Source organism: Canis lupus, chromosome 21, assembly GCF_011100685.1.
Source record: "Canis lupus familiaris isolate Mischka breed German Shepherd chromosome 21, alternate assembly UU_Cfam_GSD_1.0, whole genome shotgun sequence".
Classification (NCBI taxonomy): Eukaryota; Metazoa; Chordata; class Mammalia; order Carnivora; family Canidae; genus Canis; species Canis lupus.
Genome location: NC_049242.1, coordinates 30,249,933 through 30,268,978, shown reverse-complemented (window position 1 = coordinate 30,268,978; position 19,046 = coordinate 30,249,933). Strand labels below are relative to the sequence as shown.

At 44.9% G+C, this 19,046-nt stretch overlaps 1 protein-coding gene and 1 long non-coding RNA gene across 2 annotated transcripts; one reads left to right on the top strand and one right to left on the bottom strand.

Moving 5' to 3' along the window:
• Nucleotides 1–1,664: 1,664 nt before the first annotated feature.
• On the top strand, nucleotides 1,665–10,923 carry HPX (hemopexin). The gene is made up of 10 exons (XM_038568898.1): nucleotides 1,665–1,876; nucleotides 2,023–2,087; nucleotides 2,184–2,255; nucleotides 2,434–2,555; nucleotides 4,211–4,364; nucleotides 5,063–5,275; nucleotides 5,550–5,681; nucleotides 10,061–10,191; nucleotides 10,272–10,434; nucleotides 10,572–10,923. The coding sequence occupies exons 1-10, from the start codon at nucleotides 1,812–1,814 to the stop codon at nucleotides 10,829–10,831; spliced, it is 1,377 nt and encodes a 458-aa protein (XP_038424826.1). The 5' UTR covers nucleotides 1,665–1,811; the 3' UTR covers nucleotides 10,832–10,923.
• Nucleotides 10,924–14,133: 3,210 nt separating this feature from the next.
• LOC102156231 lies at nucleotides 14,134–18,933 on the bottom strand. Its single transcript, XR_005375706.1, has 3 exons — nucleotides 18,787–18,933; nucleotides 18,538–18,587; nucleotides 14,134–16,035 (listed from the first exon to the last, which is right to left on the bottom strand). It is a non-coding gene; the product is annotated as an uncharacterized LOC102156231 (long non-coding RNA).
• Nucleotides 18,934–19,046: the final 113 nt, after the last annotated feature.

Below are 19,046 nucleotides of genomic sequence, written 5' to 3'. Positions count from 1 at the left end.
AAGCAGGTGAGAGTGAGTCTGAGGGTGGTGCTCCTGGTGCCCAGAAACTGGAGTGGGGCAAGGTCAGTCAGGGATGCCCTGCGGTGGGAAGAAAGTGGGTGTCAGGTATCTGCCACAGGAGCCCTGGCATTTGCCCATGCTGCCAAGGGCTTAGGGAGTCCAGCTTTGCCCACTAACCAACTGGGAGGAAAGATATTAAAGAGGCACATTTTTATTTGGAAATCAAGGAAGAACATTGGTCTTGATGGCAGAGGCCCAGTGACATGTTGCAGAGGTCCCACAAATCTTTGTTTTCCTGTTGGAAGGAAACTTTGCAGAATAGAAAACAAATCTGAGACTCTTGCTAAGGTTGTATAGGGAATGCCAGGGCCATGGAGCCATCTGAGAGGGATCAGGGCCCTTTAGGGCTAGGCTGGGGATTAAGTGTCCTAGAATCTCAACCTGGCCCATTGCTGACTGCCCACATCTGTCTTCTGAGATGGAGATGAGGCAGATTTGGGGAGTACTGAAGATAGCAGATACTAGCGATAGCAGGTAAGATCCCAGGGCTGGAGGAAGAGAGGGATGTGCAGGTGGGACACTGGAGAGAAAAACAAGACCATCAGATGAAGGGCAGTGACAAGGGGACCAGTGACCCCTGGATCACAATATGTCTCCCATCATTGACACACCCCCAATTCCTAATATTCCCCTCACCCCAGAGGGAAAGAAGGTTGTAAGGAATTCAACTGCAACATTAGCAACACCAGTCAGTAGTTGAAATCCACTTTTTTTTCATTCAACAAACTGTTATTGAGCACCTGTTATGTGTGAGGTACTATTTTAGGTGGAGAGAATGTAATGGTAAACAAGATGGGCAAAACAAAGAAAAAAAGCAACAAATAAACAGATAGATGAAATGATTTCATGTTCTGATAAGTGACAGGAAGGAAATATGAAAGTGTCTGAAATGGCTAGATAAGGTGGTCAAGAAAGGCTTGATTGGGAAGTTAGCATTTAGGCAAGACTCAGCAGTAAATATTGTGAAACCCCAGTTACAGTTCTGTTTATCCTGTGATGGGTAAATAAAGCACTCTTCCCTTAAGGTGGAAAGTACCAAGAAAGATTAATAACTGGAAATGAAACCTGTGAGAGAGACACCTCTTTCTGCCCCATTCAGCCCTTCCCTCCCAGGTGATTTATCTAAGCACTTTGCCAGCAGGAGTCTTGTCACGGGTGGGACTTTGACGTTTGGTGACAGTGATATATTATTGACCCATCAAGGGCAAAGCTGAACGGGTTTGGGAATGCCCCAGGAAGACCCTTGAAGAAGCTTGGAAAGAGCTTTTCTCTGAGTAGTTCTAAGTGTGTTTGCTAAATAGATAGGAGTATTGGTGTCTTTAGCTGTCTTAGAGCAGGGCTTGAAAGTCAGTACACAAAAATGATAGTTTCCTCTACCTTTTTCCTCCCATTGTAGAGATAAATCCAACCACAAAAGGTGATCCTCAATCAATCTACATCCTTCCTTGACCTTATGGGCACCTGGATGCATCACCAAGTTGATGAACTGAGCATCAATGGCATTGGGCTAGTTACTGCTCAAAAGTCATCGAAGGGGGATGGGACCTCTTGCCGGGAAGAGTTAGTCTTGGACTCAGATTTCTGTCCAGACCCTGACCTTATTTGCAGTGATGTAATCAGCAAATATTGGCATAGTTCTGAGAGACAGGACTTGGAGGTTCAGCAGCCTCGTGGTGGGGGTGGTGCTGCTGCTGCCATCTCTATATAGGGAACTCAGCCAGGCATCCAGAGCTCTCCTGTGGCATCTCAGCATGGCTTGGGCACTGGGGTTGTTGGGCCTGTGCTGGTCTCTGGCTGTTGCCCACCCTCTTTCTCCGTGAGTAAAACTGGAGCTGGGGAAGGACTAGGGAGTGGGCTAGAGTGGGCTAGGGACATTTTTTAGGCCTGGGCAAGTTTGAAGATAGGAGCTAATGGAGAGGCAGTGGGCCCAGTGGATCCAGCAACTGTCTGTCTTCTCTCTAGGGACGGTACCCATGGGAATGGAACTGAAGGTGGGAGTGGGGCCAGAGTGAAGCCAGATGTGACCGGTGAGGCCCTGACTTCCTGAGTCTGTCTGTCTGGCTGTGTCTCTGCACTGTATTACCTGACTGGTCTTTTACTTGCATCCCCCACCTCCACCCCAGAACTCTGCTTGGATGGCTGGAGCTTTGATGCTACCACCCTGGATGAACATGGGGCCATGCTGTTTTTTAAAGGTAGGAGGTGCTGGTGTTGGGCCGTTTGGGACTTCAGACTTGGTCCCATTCTCCGAGGGTGTATCTATCTGTGGGGGATCTTAGGAATTATCTGAGGGCACCACCCACAGTTTCTCTGTAACTATCTCAGTAGGCCAAAAGTTTGTTCTGGGTCCCTCAGTGAGTGTGTGTTTTTCAGGGGAGTTTGTGTGGAAGAGTCACAGATGGGTCCGGGAGCTAATCTCAGAGAGGTGGAGGAATTTAACCAGCCCCGTGGATGCGGCCTTCCGCCGTGGTCACAACAGTGTCTTCCTGCTCAAGGTACTGCTTGGTCAAGGTCAGGGCTGGGCCAGGCAGTGCTGGAATGGGCACGTTAGACACTCCCTTGGGTGGCCTTAGCATGGTGGACCCCTTATAGTAGGTTCCAGGTTTCCTTCCCCTGTGCCTTCCTTTCCTGAAAAAGCTTATGCTAAGGGAGTGTATGTGCATGTGGGCCTAGCAGGCCCAGCATCCAGTGGCTATTCTTCAGGCCCAATCTTTGTCCAGACCTCTCTGCTACTTCTCATGCCATTGGCCATCCTTTCCTTCTTGGTAATCTCTTCCCTTGGTCTCCAAGACTCTGCATCATGTACTTTTCATATGGTGGCCAGGATGTTCATAACAATGGCACCTGGCTGAGGGGTGAGGGGAAGATGAAATCCAGCCTGCTGTGCTCACTGAGTCCCATGCTCTGGCCAAGGCTGTGTCCACTTGGAGGAAGGGAATCTTCTAACTTGCACAAGGCCATGTGTCCTGGGGGTGGCCCTCACTGCCAGCTTTATTTCCCTTTTTGCCTCTTTCCTGCTCGTTTCCAGCTTCCCATCCTCAGCCAGTCCCTGAATGTTCCTTGGAGAGCTGCTCCAGCCATTTCAATACACCTTCCCTGGGTGATCTTAACCAGTGGTTGGCTCTGAGGACTCTATTGTGGACACCAGATCTGGATCTCTCCCAGAGCTCCAGACATCTCTTTCCCATTTCCTGGCAGACATCTTTGGCTTAGATGTTTTGTGAGCACCTCAAATCCAGTATCCCTCAAACTGAGCTTAGTATCTTTCTCACAAACCCAACCCACCCTTCCTGTTGTGTCCCCTATTTCATTAAGTGGCACCACCCTGTCCCATTTCCTGCAAGACAGGTACACATGAATTTCAAGATTTGGCCTTTGGTGATCTTTCTGAGCTTATCTTCTCCCCCATCACACTCACTGTGTGTCAGTTACATGAGACCAAATATAGTACTCTGAGCATGCTCTGTATCTGTTGCTCCCTCTGCTGGTAACACCCTTTCCACAATTGTCCTACTGAATTCCTACTCAGTTTTCAACTCTTGGCCCCAATGCTTCCTCCTCTGTGAAGCCTTTCAGGAATTCTCTAGGTAGGCTTAAGCATTTCCCCTCTATTCCAATGCACTCCACGTGTTTCCACTTTGGTGGTTGCATGGCTAGGACTGTAGGATTTTCTGCTTTTCTACACTGAACTTCTTGAAGGCAGAGACACTCTTATCATCCCTTTATCCTCAGTGCTTTTCACAATATCTGGTATATAGTAGTCAGCAACTATTTCTCGAGTGAATAGATGAATCAATAAATAGATAGATGACCAAATGAATATATGAATGGATGGATGATTGCAGGATGACTATTTTATTTGTGGATATGTTTGCCAAGACTAATAGTGTTATAGATAAGTGTGTCATAAGAGTGTCTGGTTGTACATAGTCAGATGTGTGCATATGTTATAGTAACGGTGGTGGGATTTGCACAAACTAAGGTATGTACTTGTGCAAGGGGTAACACATTGCTGTCCAAAGGTAGATCAAAAGTGTGTAGGGCCACAGGGGGAATACTGTATACATGCAATAGATCAAAGATGTCGTGTGTGAATGCAGGTGGCAGTATGTGGGTAAACAGTTAAAAAAATTGAGTGATTTGTATGCAGGGAGACAAAGTCTGGGTGTATCCTCCTGAGAAGAAAGAACAAGGATATCCAAAGTTGCTCCAAGAAGAGTTTCCTGGGATCCCATCCCCTGTGGATGCAGCTGTAGAATGTCACCGTGGGGAATGCCAAGATGAAGGTGTCCTCTTCTTCAAAGGTCAGCCCAGGCTGGAATAAGAGAGCCTGGAGTCATGATGGGTTGGTGGTGATTGAGGTTGTGGCAAGGATGATGGTGGTGAGGGAACACCATGTGGCTTCCCAAGGAAGGGAAGAAATAGAGAAGTCAGTTATGGTCTAGAGGTCAAATAGGGTAAGGAGAGGAAGTCATCCTGGGTGAGGTAACTGGGTGTAATTCTGCTAAAAGTTCTTCACTGCTCCCCATGATCTTTAGGATAAATCTATGTCCCTTAGTCTTATATACAAAGTTTTCCATCACCAAATTCCTACTGACCCTCCAGCCTCAACATTCATCATGCCTTTACCTTGAATATGAAGCTCCTAAAACTCTATGATGTTCCTTGTACACCCCATTTGCTTCATGCTTCAGACTTTCCTTTCTTTTAAGTTCCATCTCCTCCTCTTTTCTGCCTTGAAATTCCTGCTTCAGGTATTAGTTTAAATATTACCTTCTTTGGAAACCTTTCCCTGTCTTTCCTCACTGCACTTGCTGAGCCAATCATGTGTGTTTTGCTGCTGAATTTTATTATATGATCACTCTCTTCACCTGTGTCCCTGCTGGGTGTGAGCTCCATGTGGCCAGGATCATACCTGGCCCATCCTGGGGGGGGGTCCAGTGCTAGCAAAAGAGAGGGCAAGCCTGGCCTCACTGAATGCTTGTTGATTGACTGGACAAAGGTAACCAAACATGGTTCTGGGACTTGACAACGGGAACCAAAAAGGAACGTTCCTGGCCAGCTGTTGGGCACTGCTCCTCTGCCTTACGATGGCTCAGCCGTTACTACTGCTTCCGGGGTAACCAATTCCTGCGGTTCAACCCTGTCACGGGAGAGGTGCTTCCAAAGTACCCTCTGGATGTTCGAGACTACTTCATACCTTGCCCTGGCAGAGGTGAGAAAGTCTGAGCCCCTGAAATCTACTAGAATTCATCTACCTTCCCTGAGTTTGCAGACCCCACATACCTCAGCTCCTACCTTAATTCTGTGGTATAGCACCTTGGCCCTTGCCCTAGCCCCATCTCCATTCTGGACCTTCCCAGTTGTCGTCCTAAGGGAGAAGTCCACATCCCCACTAACCATAGCCATCTCTTCCACCTCAGACTTCATTCCAATAAGACTTCATTCTGCTTCCCTCTGTGTTCCCCCTCACCTATTTCTCTCCCCAGGTCATGGACACAGGAATGGGACAGGCCATGGGAATGATACCCATCATGGCCGTGAGGATATGCGCTGTAGTGCATTTCTAGTCTTGTCTGCACTGCTGACTGACAACCATGGTGCCGCATATGCCTTCAGTGGTGAGAGATGCCTCCCTGACTCCCCCATCTCTGCCCTTCATACCTCCCATCTCTTTCATGTGTCTCCCATCTCTGATATACTTCCTCTATTTTCATCACTGCATCCCTTCTTTTGTCCCCTTGGGCCCCATCCTTAGCATCGTTGGCATGTGGTTTTTTATCTCTCATCTCCTCTGATTCATATTGTTCAACCTTGTCTCTCATTCCCCAGGCCTCTAACTTCATTTATCTGTCTGCCCTATAATACCATCTACTCTCAGGTCTGTGCCCTCTTTGGATCTCTATGACTCCTCTTATTCCTTTTGCTCTTGCATGTCTTGCCAGGTCCTCTAGCTCCCCTTAAGCATATTCTCAGGAGCTCCATCTTTTTCCAAGTGCCTGGTTCTTATTTCAGGCTTTGGATACAGAATTACCTGGGAAGGGATACCTGGGTGGCTCGATGATTGAGTGTCTGCCTTAGGCTCAGGGCGTGATCCCAGAGTCCTGGGATTGAGTCCTACATCAGGCTCTTCACAGGGAGCCTGCTTCTCTCCCTCTGCCTGTGTCTCTGCCTCTCTCTGTGTGTCTCTCAACGAATAAAATTTTTAAAAATCTTAAAAAAAAAAAAAAGAATTACCTGGGGATAAGATGTTCCTATTGCTGAGAATAAGCCAATAAATTTTGGGTCCCTTAGAACTTTAGGAGATAGCTTTGCTGGTTTGAGGAGGTTTCTTCTTTTAGTGACCAGAGAGATACTTTTCTCCAGACCTGTGGCATTAATAGGTAAAAGTCATGTAATGATACCTCGGGATGTTCTGGCATTAGTCAGGCAGACAGTGATGAGTCTTGATCCACACTTGAGAATAACTCCAAGAGAAGGAGTAAACAATACTCAGTTTAAGACATACATATGATCAGATACAAATGTAAAATAGGAGTGAGAATGTAGAACAGTGAAAATCTTTTTTTGCTCCTAACCCCTGGACAAATCTGATCAGATATGACTATCAAACTATAATGAAAAAGACACAGTCATGAGGAGAGTATATTTACACAACAAGAATGCATGCTGTAAGGAGAACATTCATCCATGATGAAACACACACACTTGTAGTGCAAATATAGACTTGTACTGAGAATATATGTCATAGTAAGAACACATAATTACCAGAACATGCAGCTATGGTGAGTGCATGAGACCATCAGGAGGACAGACAGAAAAGGTGAGACAGAGATAGAGGTAGGTATGTAGATAGGTAGAGATATTGAGAAAACAGGGTCAAAGGGCCCACATAGAGATGTAGAGAGAATACCCAGCCATGGAGAGATCACAGAACTTGCAGGCAACATGGCCATGAATAGAATGCAACTGAACTCCTAAATAAAAAATGTTAGCTACGTTCCTTAGCTGATGAAAGAACACTCAGATATGGAGGAACACTGTTTTGTTAAAATTCTCCAGCTGAGGTGAGAGCTCAGTCTCTTGATGAAAACACTAGTGTGACCCAGGTCCTCAGCATAAGGCTGGTCCTCTACTCTTTCTGGTAGATCTTTCTTTTTTCTCTGCCTCCTAATTTCTTACCCATTCTTTCTGCTTTTTCACAATGTTGGCTTGCACAAGGCCCATCGTGCCCTGGCCCTTCTCCATATTCATGATCTTTCAGCCTCAGTTCCAACGGGAGACTGCCTCAGTTGCTCTCTTTTTCCAACTGGGGTTGCCAGAGAGGAAATCTGACGGACACAGCTCATATTTGTATTCTAGACCACATTATTTATTTATTTTTTTAATTTTTATTTATGATAGTCACAGAGAGAGAGAGAGGCAGAGACACAGGCAGAGGGAGAAGCAGGCTCCATGCACCGAGAGCCCGATGTGGGATTCGATCCCGGGTCTCCAGGATCAGGACCTGGGCCAAAGGCAGGCGCTAACCCGCTGCGCCACCCAGGGATCCCGTCTAGACCACATTAAAGTGCACTCTGCACTCTGTGCATTTCCTAGTGATGCATTAGGGACCCATCACTTATTTCCTCTGCACAAAGAGAACCACAGCTCATTCTTTTTTTTTTTTTTAAAGATTTTATTTATTTATTCACGATAGACATAGAGAGGGAGAGAGGCAGAGACACAGGCAGAGGGAGAAGCAGGCTCCATGCCAGGAGCCTGACGTGGGACTTGATCCCAGGACCCCAGGATCACGCCCTGGGCCAAAGGCAGGCGCCAAACCGCTGAGGCACCCAGGGATCCCCACCACAGCTCATTCTTAAAACAGGGGTCATAGCAGGGCAATTTCAGCAAGAGGTGAAGGTCTATATGTAGTCACTATGACATGCCCAGTGAACAACTATAGAATTTGTGGCTATAGTGAGAACATTGGCTGTTTATGTAACACATATTTATTGAGCATCTGAGAAACAATGGACATAGTTCTAGGCACTGGGATACAGTAGCCAATGTGGCAGATGAGACACATGCCCTCATTAAGCCTGACAGAGGGAAAGAGGACTGTAATCAAGAGAAAGAAGAGAGTACTTTTAGGTCATTGTGAAGTGTTCTGGGAATATCAGAATGTTTCTTATCCTCAAACACCATTTGGAGGTAGTATAAATGGATTTAAAAATTATTCATGTTTTAAAATATAAAATAAAAATGTTAGCTGTCCAAAAAAGCTGTGACAAAGTTAAGACAGGATAATGAGATAGAGGTGAGGAAAATGAGCTGTGCGAGAGGTGATGGTGCCTGCTATCAGTATCCAGCTGTTGATAAGGTGCTGATTGATTATTCTCCAAAAGCAAACCCTGACAACTAATCTTTTACTTCTCTAAATACGAAGTATATTCTCTTTAGGGAAAAATTAATTAATAAATATATTCTGTATTTTTGCTCACATGATTAATAAAAGATCTTCTGTTGCTCTAAAAAAAAGCATCTTTGAAGAGATGCTTTTTGAGCTGAGATTTTAATAATAAAAAGGCATTAGGTAAAAAAATAAGATGAAATAAAAAAAATAAGATGAAATCAGAGAGGGAGACAAACCATAAGAGATTCCTAACTATAGGAAACACAATTGTGTAAGCAAGGAATCCAGCTAGTAGTTCTTGCAGTTGTCTGGATTAGAGACAATGATAGCTTAGACTAAGATAATAGCAGCAGAAGTGGTGAGGAGTCATCTTGATACATTTTGGAGGTCAAAGTGACAGCATTAACCAGTAGATTGAATACTGGTTGGAGTGGGGAAGGGAAAAGAAAGGTTTTTAAGAATGACTTAGCTTTTGGGGACTAGGCAACTGGGTGATTGGTGGTTCTTTTTTCTAAAATCAGGAAAGACTAGGGAAAGAGTAGGGGTGTGTTTGTGTGTGTCTGTGTATGGCAAGGGGCAGAAATCAGCTTGGACACTGTAAGCTTTGGTGCCTAATGGCCCCAAATGAACATGTTGGGTAGGCAATTAAGCCTCACCTTTGAGCCTGATACTCAAAGGAGAGGTCCATGAAAGCTGAAGAGAACAGATATAAAGTCATTAGCATGTAAATGATATTTAAAGCCCCAGACTAGGTGAAATCATCAAGAGAGTGAGTATAGGTAGTGAAGAGGTCCAAACTAGATGATTTTGATATAAGAAATCAGGCTGAAGAGAAGAGTAGTAAAAAAATAAATAAAAATTTAAAAATAAGAGGAACACTGGAAGAGGCTGGTATCACAGGAGCCAAGATCCAAAAAGCAGATATTTCAAGAAGAGAGTTGTGAGCAATCCAATGCAGCTGAGAGGTGGAGCAGGATGGAGAGAATTGATGATTAGATCTGGCAAGTTGGAGGACACTGATGACCTTGAAAAGGACAGTTTCAATGGGAGGGAAACAAGTATAAGTGGAATGGGTTGGGGAAGGAAAGGTAAGTGGGAACATAGACAATTCCTTTAATAAATTGTTATGAGAAGGGGAGAAGAAGGTCAGGGCTTGTCTGGCTACTCTCTCATTCTCCTGCCACTTCCAGGGATTAGAGAACACAGCTAGGTGAGAACACTTGGTGGGAGCATGCTGTGGTGCTTCCCTTTTAACTTCTGGTCACTATCTCTCATTATCTTTGGTATCTCTGCATATGGATGTCTGAGATGCATAGGGAGCCCCTGCCAAACCCCATGACATTAGCCTCCCTTGGCACGTTAGCCACTGTTCTCCATGCCTGCCCTTCTGTCAGGGCCCTGTAACTCCAGCTCTATAAGCAGGTTACCATGACCAGGTCACCACTGATCAAGTCCTGCCCTATCTCCTCTCACCTGGTCTCTTCCCTCTTGGCCTCTGGATGTATTCTCCTCTCCCTCTCAAGACCTATCCCTGCACATGTTCCTTTCCTCTTCATTGTCTGGCCTTTTCCACCAGCACTAGAGTTATCTCATATCCCACAGGGTCCCACTACTGGCGTCTGGACACCAGTCGGGATGGGTGGCACAGCTGGCCCATTGTCCATCAGTGGCCCCAGGGTCCTTCAACAGTGGATGCTGCCTTTTCCTGGGACAATAAAGTCTACCTAATCCAAGTATGTGTTGGAAGAGAGGCTTGAAATGGAAACTAGGAGAATATCCAACTCTATGCTGATTAATGTCTTTTGTTCTCCAGGGCACTCAGGTATATATCTTCCTGACAAAGGGAGGCTATACTCTAGTAGATGGTTATCCGAAGAGGCTGGAGAAGGAATTTGGGAGCCCTCATGGGATCAACCTTGAGACTGTGGATGCAGCCTTTACTTGTCCTGGGACTTCTCGTCTCCACATTGCAGCAGGTGAGGGGCATCTGGGTACTAAAGGGTGGCTTGTTCTGCTACTTCTCCATGGCATAGATTCCCATCAGGGTTTGAGAAGGGCAAGGCCAGGATCCCATGATGTAGAAGCCATGTTTTGTTTGGTACCTTCTTCCCAGGACGACATCTGTGGTGGCTGGACCTGAAGTTAGGAGCTCAAGCCACATGGACGGAGGTTCCTTGGCCACATGAGAAGGTTGACGGGGCCCTGTGTATAGAAAAGTCCCTCGGCCCCAACTCATGTTCTGCCAATGGTCCCGGCTTATATCTCATCCATGGCTCCGATTTGTACTGCTACAGTGATGTGGAGAAACTGAGCACAGCCAAGTCCCTTCCACAGCCCCAGAGAGTGAAGAGCCTCCTGGGCTGCAATCATTGAGAGGAGGGCTCTTGAGATTATTCTGGCCCGGCCCCTTCTCTCTGTTTTCCTCACAATAAAAACCACAGTGCTACTTTGCTGGACTTAAGGTGCCCTGGTTGTGGAAGAGTCTCATTTCTTTCTTTGAATTGAGAGCCTCTTTGGAGGGTGTCAAGTTCAGATGAGGCTGCAAGAAGCAAGGGAGGGGAGGGCTGAGGGAAAATTTCCCTGTAGACCCATACTCTGCACCATGGCCTCATCTAGTTTAAGGCCAACTCCTCCTGACGTGTTGGCACCTTACTTTGTGGGAATTTGATGGGTAGAAGAGTAGACTGACAAGCTCCAACTGCTACACAGGGCTTTGTAATGGAAGGCCAGGCCATAGAGTGGTTCCTGACAGGCTCCCGGTTCCACTGGACCAGGAGAACTACCTAAGATTCCTTCACCCATCTCACTGGCTGGGAAGGAGGGCAGGAGATGAATCTCGGCTTCTTAGATCAGGATGTACCCAGGGGTTGAGATTGGCTGGGGCTGGGAACAGAGGTTAGGGGTGAGGCACCAGAGCTGTGGCGTCTACTCTCAAGAAGTATCCTGAGCTTTCCCCTTCATTCTGGATGGTGTCTGGATGATTTTTTTTTTTTAATGTGTCTGGATGATTCACATAGGGCTGGAAGCCTCTCCTTCAGTCTGAGAGGTGGGTATAAGGCCAGAGTCCCAGATCTGGGCCTTATATAGTTGATGTGCTACATCTGGAGCCATCAATGTATCATGCCAGAGAGCTTGAAGGTGTCTATACAGTAATCCAGCAACTCTGGCACTCAAGATTAATCTCTTCCTCTCTATCGAAGGAGGAAATTTGTCTTCTCTTCTCCCACCTGCTCTGACATAGAGTCTTCAAGGAACTCCCAGAAAAGGTCCCACTCATGCTTCTTTCATCCATTCACTTAGCACCTCATAATGTGTAGAACAATGTATCACTCAGTGAATCACACAATCTCTGCCCTCAAGAATCTCCAACTCTATATTACAATCAAGAGGGAACCCTAGGGGCACTTGGGGTGTGTCTCTCATGAATAAATAAATAAATAAATAAATAAATAAATAAATAAATAAAATCTTAAAAAACAACAACAACAGGGGACCCCAGACAAGGCATTAGATAAATGCAGTAAAGTGAGATAGATATTAAGATGGAAGAGCCTATATACAAAGGAGAATGGAAGTTGGAGGGGTTAGGAAAGGCTTCATATGTAACACTTAATCTGAAATTTTTTCAATATTTTATTTATTTATTTATGAAAGACAGAGAGAGAGAGAGACATAGGCAGAGGGGGAAGCAGGCTCCATGCAGGAAGCCAGATGTGGGACTTGATTCCAGGACTCCGGGATCATGCGCTGAGCCAAAGGCAGACGCTCAGCCACTGAGCCACCCAGGTTTCCCTAATCTGAATTTTAATGGATGAGTAGAATGTATGGAAGTCCTTTATTCACACTACCTACTATGTACTATTATGCCAGGAACATTATAGGTAGAGGAGGCAACATGAGCAAAGAAAAGCCAGAGTAGAAGAAATAGCCAGGATTGGGAACCACAGCTACTCAGGAGGGCTGAATGAGGGGCTGGTGGGAGGTGAGGTTGGAGAAGGAGGCAGGGGCTTGTCAGCTCATGTCAGACTAAGAAACATGGATTTTGTCTGTCTTTGGGGCAATGAAGACCTACTAAGGGATTTTAGACATGGGCATGGCTTGCTGAGGTTTGCATTTTAGAGAGATCACTCTGTGAGAGAGAGGATACTGAGTAAAAGGAGGTCACAGTGGATGTGAGGAGACCACTGAGGAGGTTGATGCTGTGGCCTAGGTGGGAAACCACATCAGCCTGGAAACTGGATGGCAATGGAGATAAAGAGAAATAGGCAGATTAAAAATATATAGAAGACAGTCTATAAAACTTGCTGATAGATTGGATAGAGGGGTGGGGGAAAGTGAGATATCTCCTCCAAACTGCTCCATTGCCCCTTTTCCCTATTCATAATTGCACATTTGTTTGGAAATTTTGGGAATTTTCCATGGCACCCTCTTGTAATTCACTCCATGGTTAATACGTTTCTCTATATTCTTTACACACTCCATAGTTAGTACACATCTCTATCTCTTTATCTTCAGCTTTAACTAAAATCAGGCTCTACCCCTATGGTCCCTTCTCCTTTCCCTATAGCTGTCCCAATAGATGAGCAACAGTATTAGCATTAGGATGACTCCCATACACATCTGTACCATTTCTCTTCCTCTTTCTATGCAGATTAAATTTCTCCTTCTTTGGCATCATGCAAGTGAGCCATACCATTTTTTAAAAAAGATTATTTACCTATTTATTCATGAGAGACACACACAGAAAGAGAGGCAGAGACACAGGCAGAGGGAGAAGCAGGCCTCCCCGCAAGGAGCCTGATACTGGACTCAATCTCAGGACTCCGGGATCACGACCTGAGCCAAAGGCAGACATTCAACCACTGAGCCACCCAGGCATCCAGAGCCATACCATTCTTATGGCCATTGACTACCAACCTCCTGCCTATGTCCTCTCAATTGGTAAAGCCATCCAATTAGTATGGCTAAACTCTGACCCTAGCCATTATTCACAATTGCTCCATCTTTGAAAAATTTCCTTAAGTTCCACCATCCCATTTGTGACAACTTCTTATCCTTCTGCTTCTTGCACAACTTCAATCTTCTTTTGCTCCTTGGGTTTAGCAATGCCTGATCCCTATATTATCTCCCAGTCCTCCATTCCCTCAAAGCCATTCTCTTCCTATCCAAATTAAACATCAAGGTCAATCACCTGAACAACTTCCTTAACAATACTTTTATGTCTTTGTCTCCTTTAACTTCTATTTAATCAAGCCATAAAGAAAGAAAAGAAATACAGGGACGCCTGGGTGGCTCAATGGTTGAACATCTGCCTTCAGCTCAGGGTGTGATCCGAGTCCAGGGTAATGAGTTCCACATCCGGCTCTTTGCATGGAGCCTGCTTCTCCCTCTGCCTGTGTCTCTGCCTCTCTCTCTGTCGTGAATAAATAAAATCTTTAAAAAAAAAAGAAATACAAAAACCATTGTTAGGTAGAGAAAGAGTGGGAACTTTAGAATCAGACATGTTTGAATTCCAATCCCAGCTAGGTCACTTACTAATTTAGTATGTTTGAGAAATTTAGCCTCTCTGAGCCTTGTGGTGGTGTAGGTATGTGTACATTCATGCATGTAATCAAAATAGGAATGTGTATTGTATCAATGACTGTTCAGTAAGCATACAGAATTCACTCCAGATATTCCAAGCAGAGAAGAGTTTAATGCAAAGAATTTGCTACAAAGTTGTAATGGAGGGGAGTGTCTGGCTGGTTTAGTCGGTAGAGAATGCAACTCTTGATGTCAGGGTTGTGAGGTTAAGCCTCGTGTTGGGCACAGAGTTTACTTAAAAACAACAACAACAACAACAAAGTTGTAAGGGAAGCCTGGAGAAGCATAAAAACAAAAGCAGTTACCCAGAGACCAGGAAACTACCACCAATCTTGGTTTAGAGGAGCAAAACAGAGAAAAATTACTGCCCAAAGATCAAGGAGCTGGAATCTACAAATCTGCACTAGCTGTTGATGCACCTGGAGTTTATATTGCTGATGCTACTGGAACTACTTCCACTTTTGCTAGGCAGGAACCACTGCTGCTGATGTTGCCAGAAGCACTGACAAGAGCAGGAGGATGTCTGCCTTCTTCTCACCTTCCTCATGTGAGGGTTCCCACTGGTGGAACCTAACTGGAATTAAGTGACAAAGGCATCTGAGAAATGTGGTTTTCAGACTTCTAGTCCTGTTGGTATAGGGGAGATTATGGAAGAATGGGTGTGGGGATGAGTTCCAGCAGGCAATATCTCCAACACAGATTCATCATAACTCTTGGTTGCAAGTAATAAAACTCAACTCAAATTAGTGTTAAGCACAAAGGAAGTTTACTGACATATTTGACTTCAGGCAGAGGTAAATATACATGTTAAATTGATGTTACCAGGGATCAGTCTCTCTCCAACCCTGAGCTCTGCTTTCTTTGAGTTAGCTTTGTTCTCAGGCAGGCTCATTCTTCCCGGTGGCAAGATGTCCACCAGGTTTGCCTTCTATGAGCACCTCTTGCTCAACAGTTGCAGGAAAATTCCTGGATCGAATTTCAACATGTTCCCATTTCTGAATTTGTCACTTTGACCTGATTGTGGGTTAGGAACCCAGCACTGATGTGGGTATGGGACTAGGATGATTCCTGTCTGAAGCTCATAGATTTAGAATGGGGTGGGCTGGAACTTCAAAGAACACTGATGTGCTGTTACCAATAAGAAGGGGGTGGGTGCATGTTGTGCAGATAACAAAGGCAATTATATATTCATAACAAGATAATCCCTTGCATGTTTTTGTTGTTCTCCCTCCAAACTTCTTCTCTTCCTCAGCTAAAGATTGACGATGTTGCTATTACTAGGCATGAAATCCCACAAGCTCTTGCCCATTCCACTTTATTAATTACCCTACCTATATCCTTGCCCTCACCCCTATCCCTTCAGCCTATAAAGTTAAGGGGTCTGATTCTTCTCCATGAGTCCTTGGTCCTACTTCCACTTGTTGCCTCCCGGATCTCTCTCCATCTCTCATCACCTTTTTTCTTTACTTTTAAATTCATCTTCTCTACAGGTATCTTTTTGTAGTTTATACCTATGTTTAAGTCTCTATCACCTTTAAAAAGACAAAATTAGAATCTTTAACTTACTATCACTCTTCAGCTATAGTCTATTCCTCCCTCCAAATTTTTCAAAAGAGGGGGTCTGCACTTTTTCATTCTACTTCTTCATTTTCATTTGTTCAATTCACTGCATTGTGGCATCTGCCCTTGTTTTCTGCTGACACAGACCATATCATGGGGATCTAGGCATTCAATGTTGCCAAACTCAAAGGATACTTTTTTTTTGCCTTGAACTTATTGGAAATCTTTGCTGCATTTGGTGCTGTTGACCACTTCTTCCTCCTTGAAAGTCTTTCCTCCCCTGGATTTCTTCCATGACATTACTCTCTGCTGATTCTTCTCTTACTGTTTCTTCTCAATTTTCTTCTTAGCTGTCTTCCTCTTTGCTGGCATCCGAAATGCTGGTAGTAGATTCAGGCCTCGGTCTTTTTCTCTTCTCATCCTATATGCTCATCCTGGGAATGTATTAGAATAGCCCTGTTGAAGAAGGGTGTTGAGCAAGCCCTTGCCAGGTCTACCATGGGACTTAGGAATTCTACTCCATATAATATTTGGAAAGATTTTACTCCTTACAGATTTTCAAATGATAACACCCAGAAGGAAGGAGATTTGTTGGACTGACTACAAGAAAGACTGCAATATCAAGATAGTGGTAGAAAAGGCTGCTTTGCTTTACTGTCTTCGTTGCTAATAGAGATGAAAGATCTATTCTCCCATATATGGTGCCAACTGCCCGGTAATGCTAAATGGCCAATCTATTAATCTGAATAGTGTAAAGCCAGTACTCTTGGTAAATGATTCTGGATAGATTTGATTCCAATTCAGGTTTTTCCTAAATAGGTTCAAGGTAATAATTTTAAAAGATTGTTGCCTCAGAGGGACCTACATTGGTCAGAACCACACATTGAACATCTGAGGCAGTTCTTAGATTATTTGTTGCTCCTAGGCCATGGAGAACATCAGAAAGGGGAAAGAGATACACTAGAGAGAGGATGGATGAAGGGCACAGGTTGACTCCCCTTGATCAGGAAGCTTTGCAGACCTAGGAAGAGGTCAGGGATTCAAGAAGACTGCATGTGGGTCAAACTGCACCACATGTGAACTGCACAATTTCCTTCTTACATCTTAGCTAATTAGACTTCTTTCCTCACCCCCTCCCCCAATCTGTGTGCTTTTGATTATCAGAAGAGATTTCCCTGAATATTGAAGACACCCTACTCAATGGGGTTGAGAAGACAAGTATCTGCTTTGTAAATAGGTGATATTTCTGGATTTATTTTTCATTTGCTCCTGCAGAAATCTGGAAGTCATCTCTTTATTCATACTTCCACAGCCAATCAATCAAATGATCACTATTTTTTTTGTGAATTCTACCTATTGAATATTTATTAAACCTATGCAATTTTCTCCATTCCTACTCCTACCACTATAATCATCTGCTACCTAGACTACATCAATTACCTCCTAATTGGCCCCCACACTACCAATTTTGCTCTTCTCTTATCCATTCTCCATTAGCAGCTGGAAGTGATCTAAAACTCAAGGGGGAACATGCCACTCTTCTGCCTCAAACACTTTGGTGATTTTCCATTCCCCTTAAAATAATGTAATACATAAGGCCCTCTTTGTTTTGGTACTTACCCACCTTTCCAGCTCATCTAATATGATGAAAATACTTCAAATAAGAATAATTTGCCATAATCACATCCATACCGGCCTTCTTGTACTTCTCCTTGGAGTTGGAATAATCTCTTCTTCTGGCTGACCTCCACCTCCTGTACCCCTTCCCCTCACATAAGTGCCATTTCCTTATGAAAGCCTTTCCAAACCTCCCAGGTCAATTTTAGTCCACCCATAGCATCTCTCAAGATACTCACCACATTTCTAACCACATGTTTAATATCTCTCCCCTGTTATTCAAGTTTCATGAAGATAGGGACTGTATCTTGTTTCTTTACCTGTTCCTAGTACCAAGGACAGTGCCTCACACTTAGTAACAATTTGTTGAAAGAAAATAAATGGATGAATGAAGATACCTTTCCACTTTTGGGTAATTACTCATCTTTTAAGAATGAAGGTCAGATGTTATATCCTTCAGGTTGGGTTACAGTTAAATCTGATTTATCTTTGATTCCTTCGATTCTAGGTTGGGACCTCATACATGGTTCCCACATCATAGATGTTTGTCAAATCCTAATAAAATCTTGGCCAGGAGTTGATAATTATTGAAAATGAATGATGGGTATATGAAGGTTCATTATACTGTCAGTGTCCTTTTATATATATTTGAAGTTTTCCATAATAAATAAACTTAAAACATTTATATTCACCTCAAGTTAAGTGAAAGTGTAGTCAAGGATGAGCTTGAGGCTTCTGGCTTGGGTAATCCAGTAGGTGATAGTGCCATGGACAAAGTGGACTTGCATCCAGCGTAGTGTGTGTGTGTGTGTGTGTGTGTGTGTGTGTGTGTGTGTTGGGAGGATTCTTTTTCATCCCAGTGAAACTCCTTAGGAGGCCAAATAAAACAGATGAAATAAGGAATTTAGATTTGGACACCTTTAGTTTTGGGTACTTTGAGGGCTTCTCCAGTCAGTTGCTCCACGGTTAGCATTTACAATAAATTGAAACCTCTGTCTTAGAGGAGTGAACCACTCGAAGGTTTCTGGATGGGAACACATTTCCCGTCCTACCCTTGATGGCCTCTCATCCACTGAGCTGACCCCTGGGAATTAACACACCATCCGGGGAGTGGTCTGCGCAGCATGGCGCCCCTCCATTCCCTCCTTCACACTCTTCCTCCACACTTTCCCTTTTTCCTCCCGTCTTGTGGATTTCTACCAGGGGAGGATTTATTCTAGGCACGGAGGAGAGGCCCTGGAGTCACACAGCTTTACCTCCAGCGGCAGGGGTGGAGGGTTACGAAACCTCGGGGTCTCGGTTCTGCTTTCACCACTTACTTGTGACTGCAGGCAAGTCGCTTTACCTTTCAGAATCTCAGCATCTGTCTCTGAAAAAAATAAGGGGAACGAAAAAATGAATGAATGAATGAATGAATGAATGAATAAATAATAAATAAATAAATAAATAAATAAATAAATAAATAAATAAATAAATAAATAAAGGGAACGGTGGTGTCTCCACACGGCTGATGCAGGACGGTGCCTGCAAACGGTCTAACACGGAGCCGGGCACAGCTCTACTATTACCAGCCTCGCTGCGTCCTCGCCTCTCCAGCAGGCCCCCGGGGACTGCGGCCGCCCGGCCGGAGCAGGCCGCCGCCTCAGAGCCCCTCCTCACGCGGCCGCGGCCCGGCCACCGCCACAGCCGCTCGCGCTCCATCCAGCCCCGCCGCTGCGGCGCGCGCCGGGGTGCGGGCCCAGGGCCCTGCGGGGCGCGCTCGCTGAGTCCGCGGCCTCGCGGCGGAGGGCGGGGCCGGGCCGGGCGGCGGCAGCGCTCTGGGCCCCGG

What these genes read in the sequence shown, in the direction of transcription:
- HPX (XM_038568898.1), top strand. Translation starts at nt 1,812, where the DNA reads ATGGCTTGGGCACTGGGGTTGTTGGGCCTGTGCTGGTCTCTGGCTGTT. An exon ending in ACAGTGTCTTCCTGCTCAAG is followed by an intron (nt 2,556 to 4,210) that starts GTACTGCTTGGT and finishes ATTTGTATGCAG; the next exon opens with GGAGACAAAGTCTGGGTGTA. An exon ending in AGGTGTCCTCTTCTTCAAAG is followed by an intron (nt 4,365 to 5,062) that starts GTCAGCCCAGGC and finishes GACTGGACAAAG; the next exon opens with GTAACCAAACATGGTTCTGG.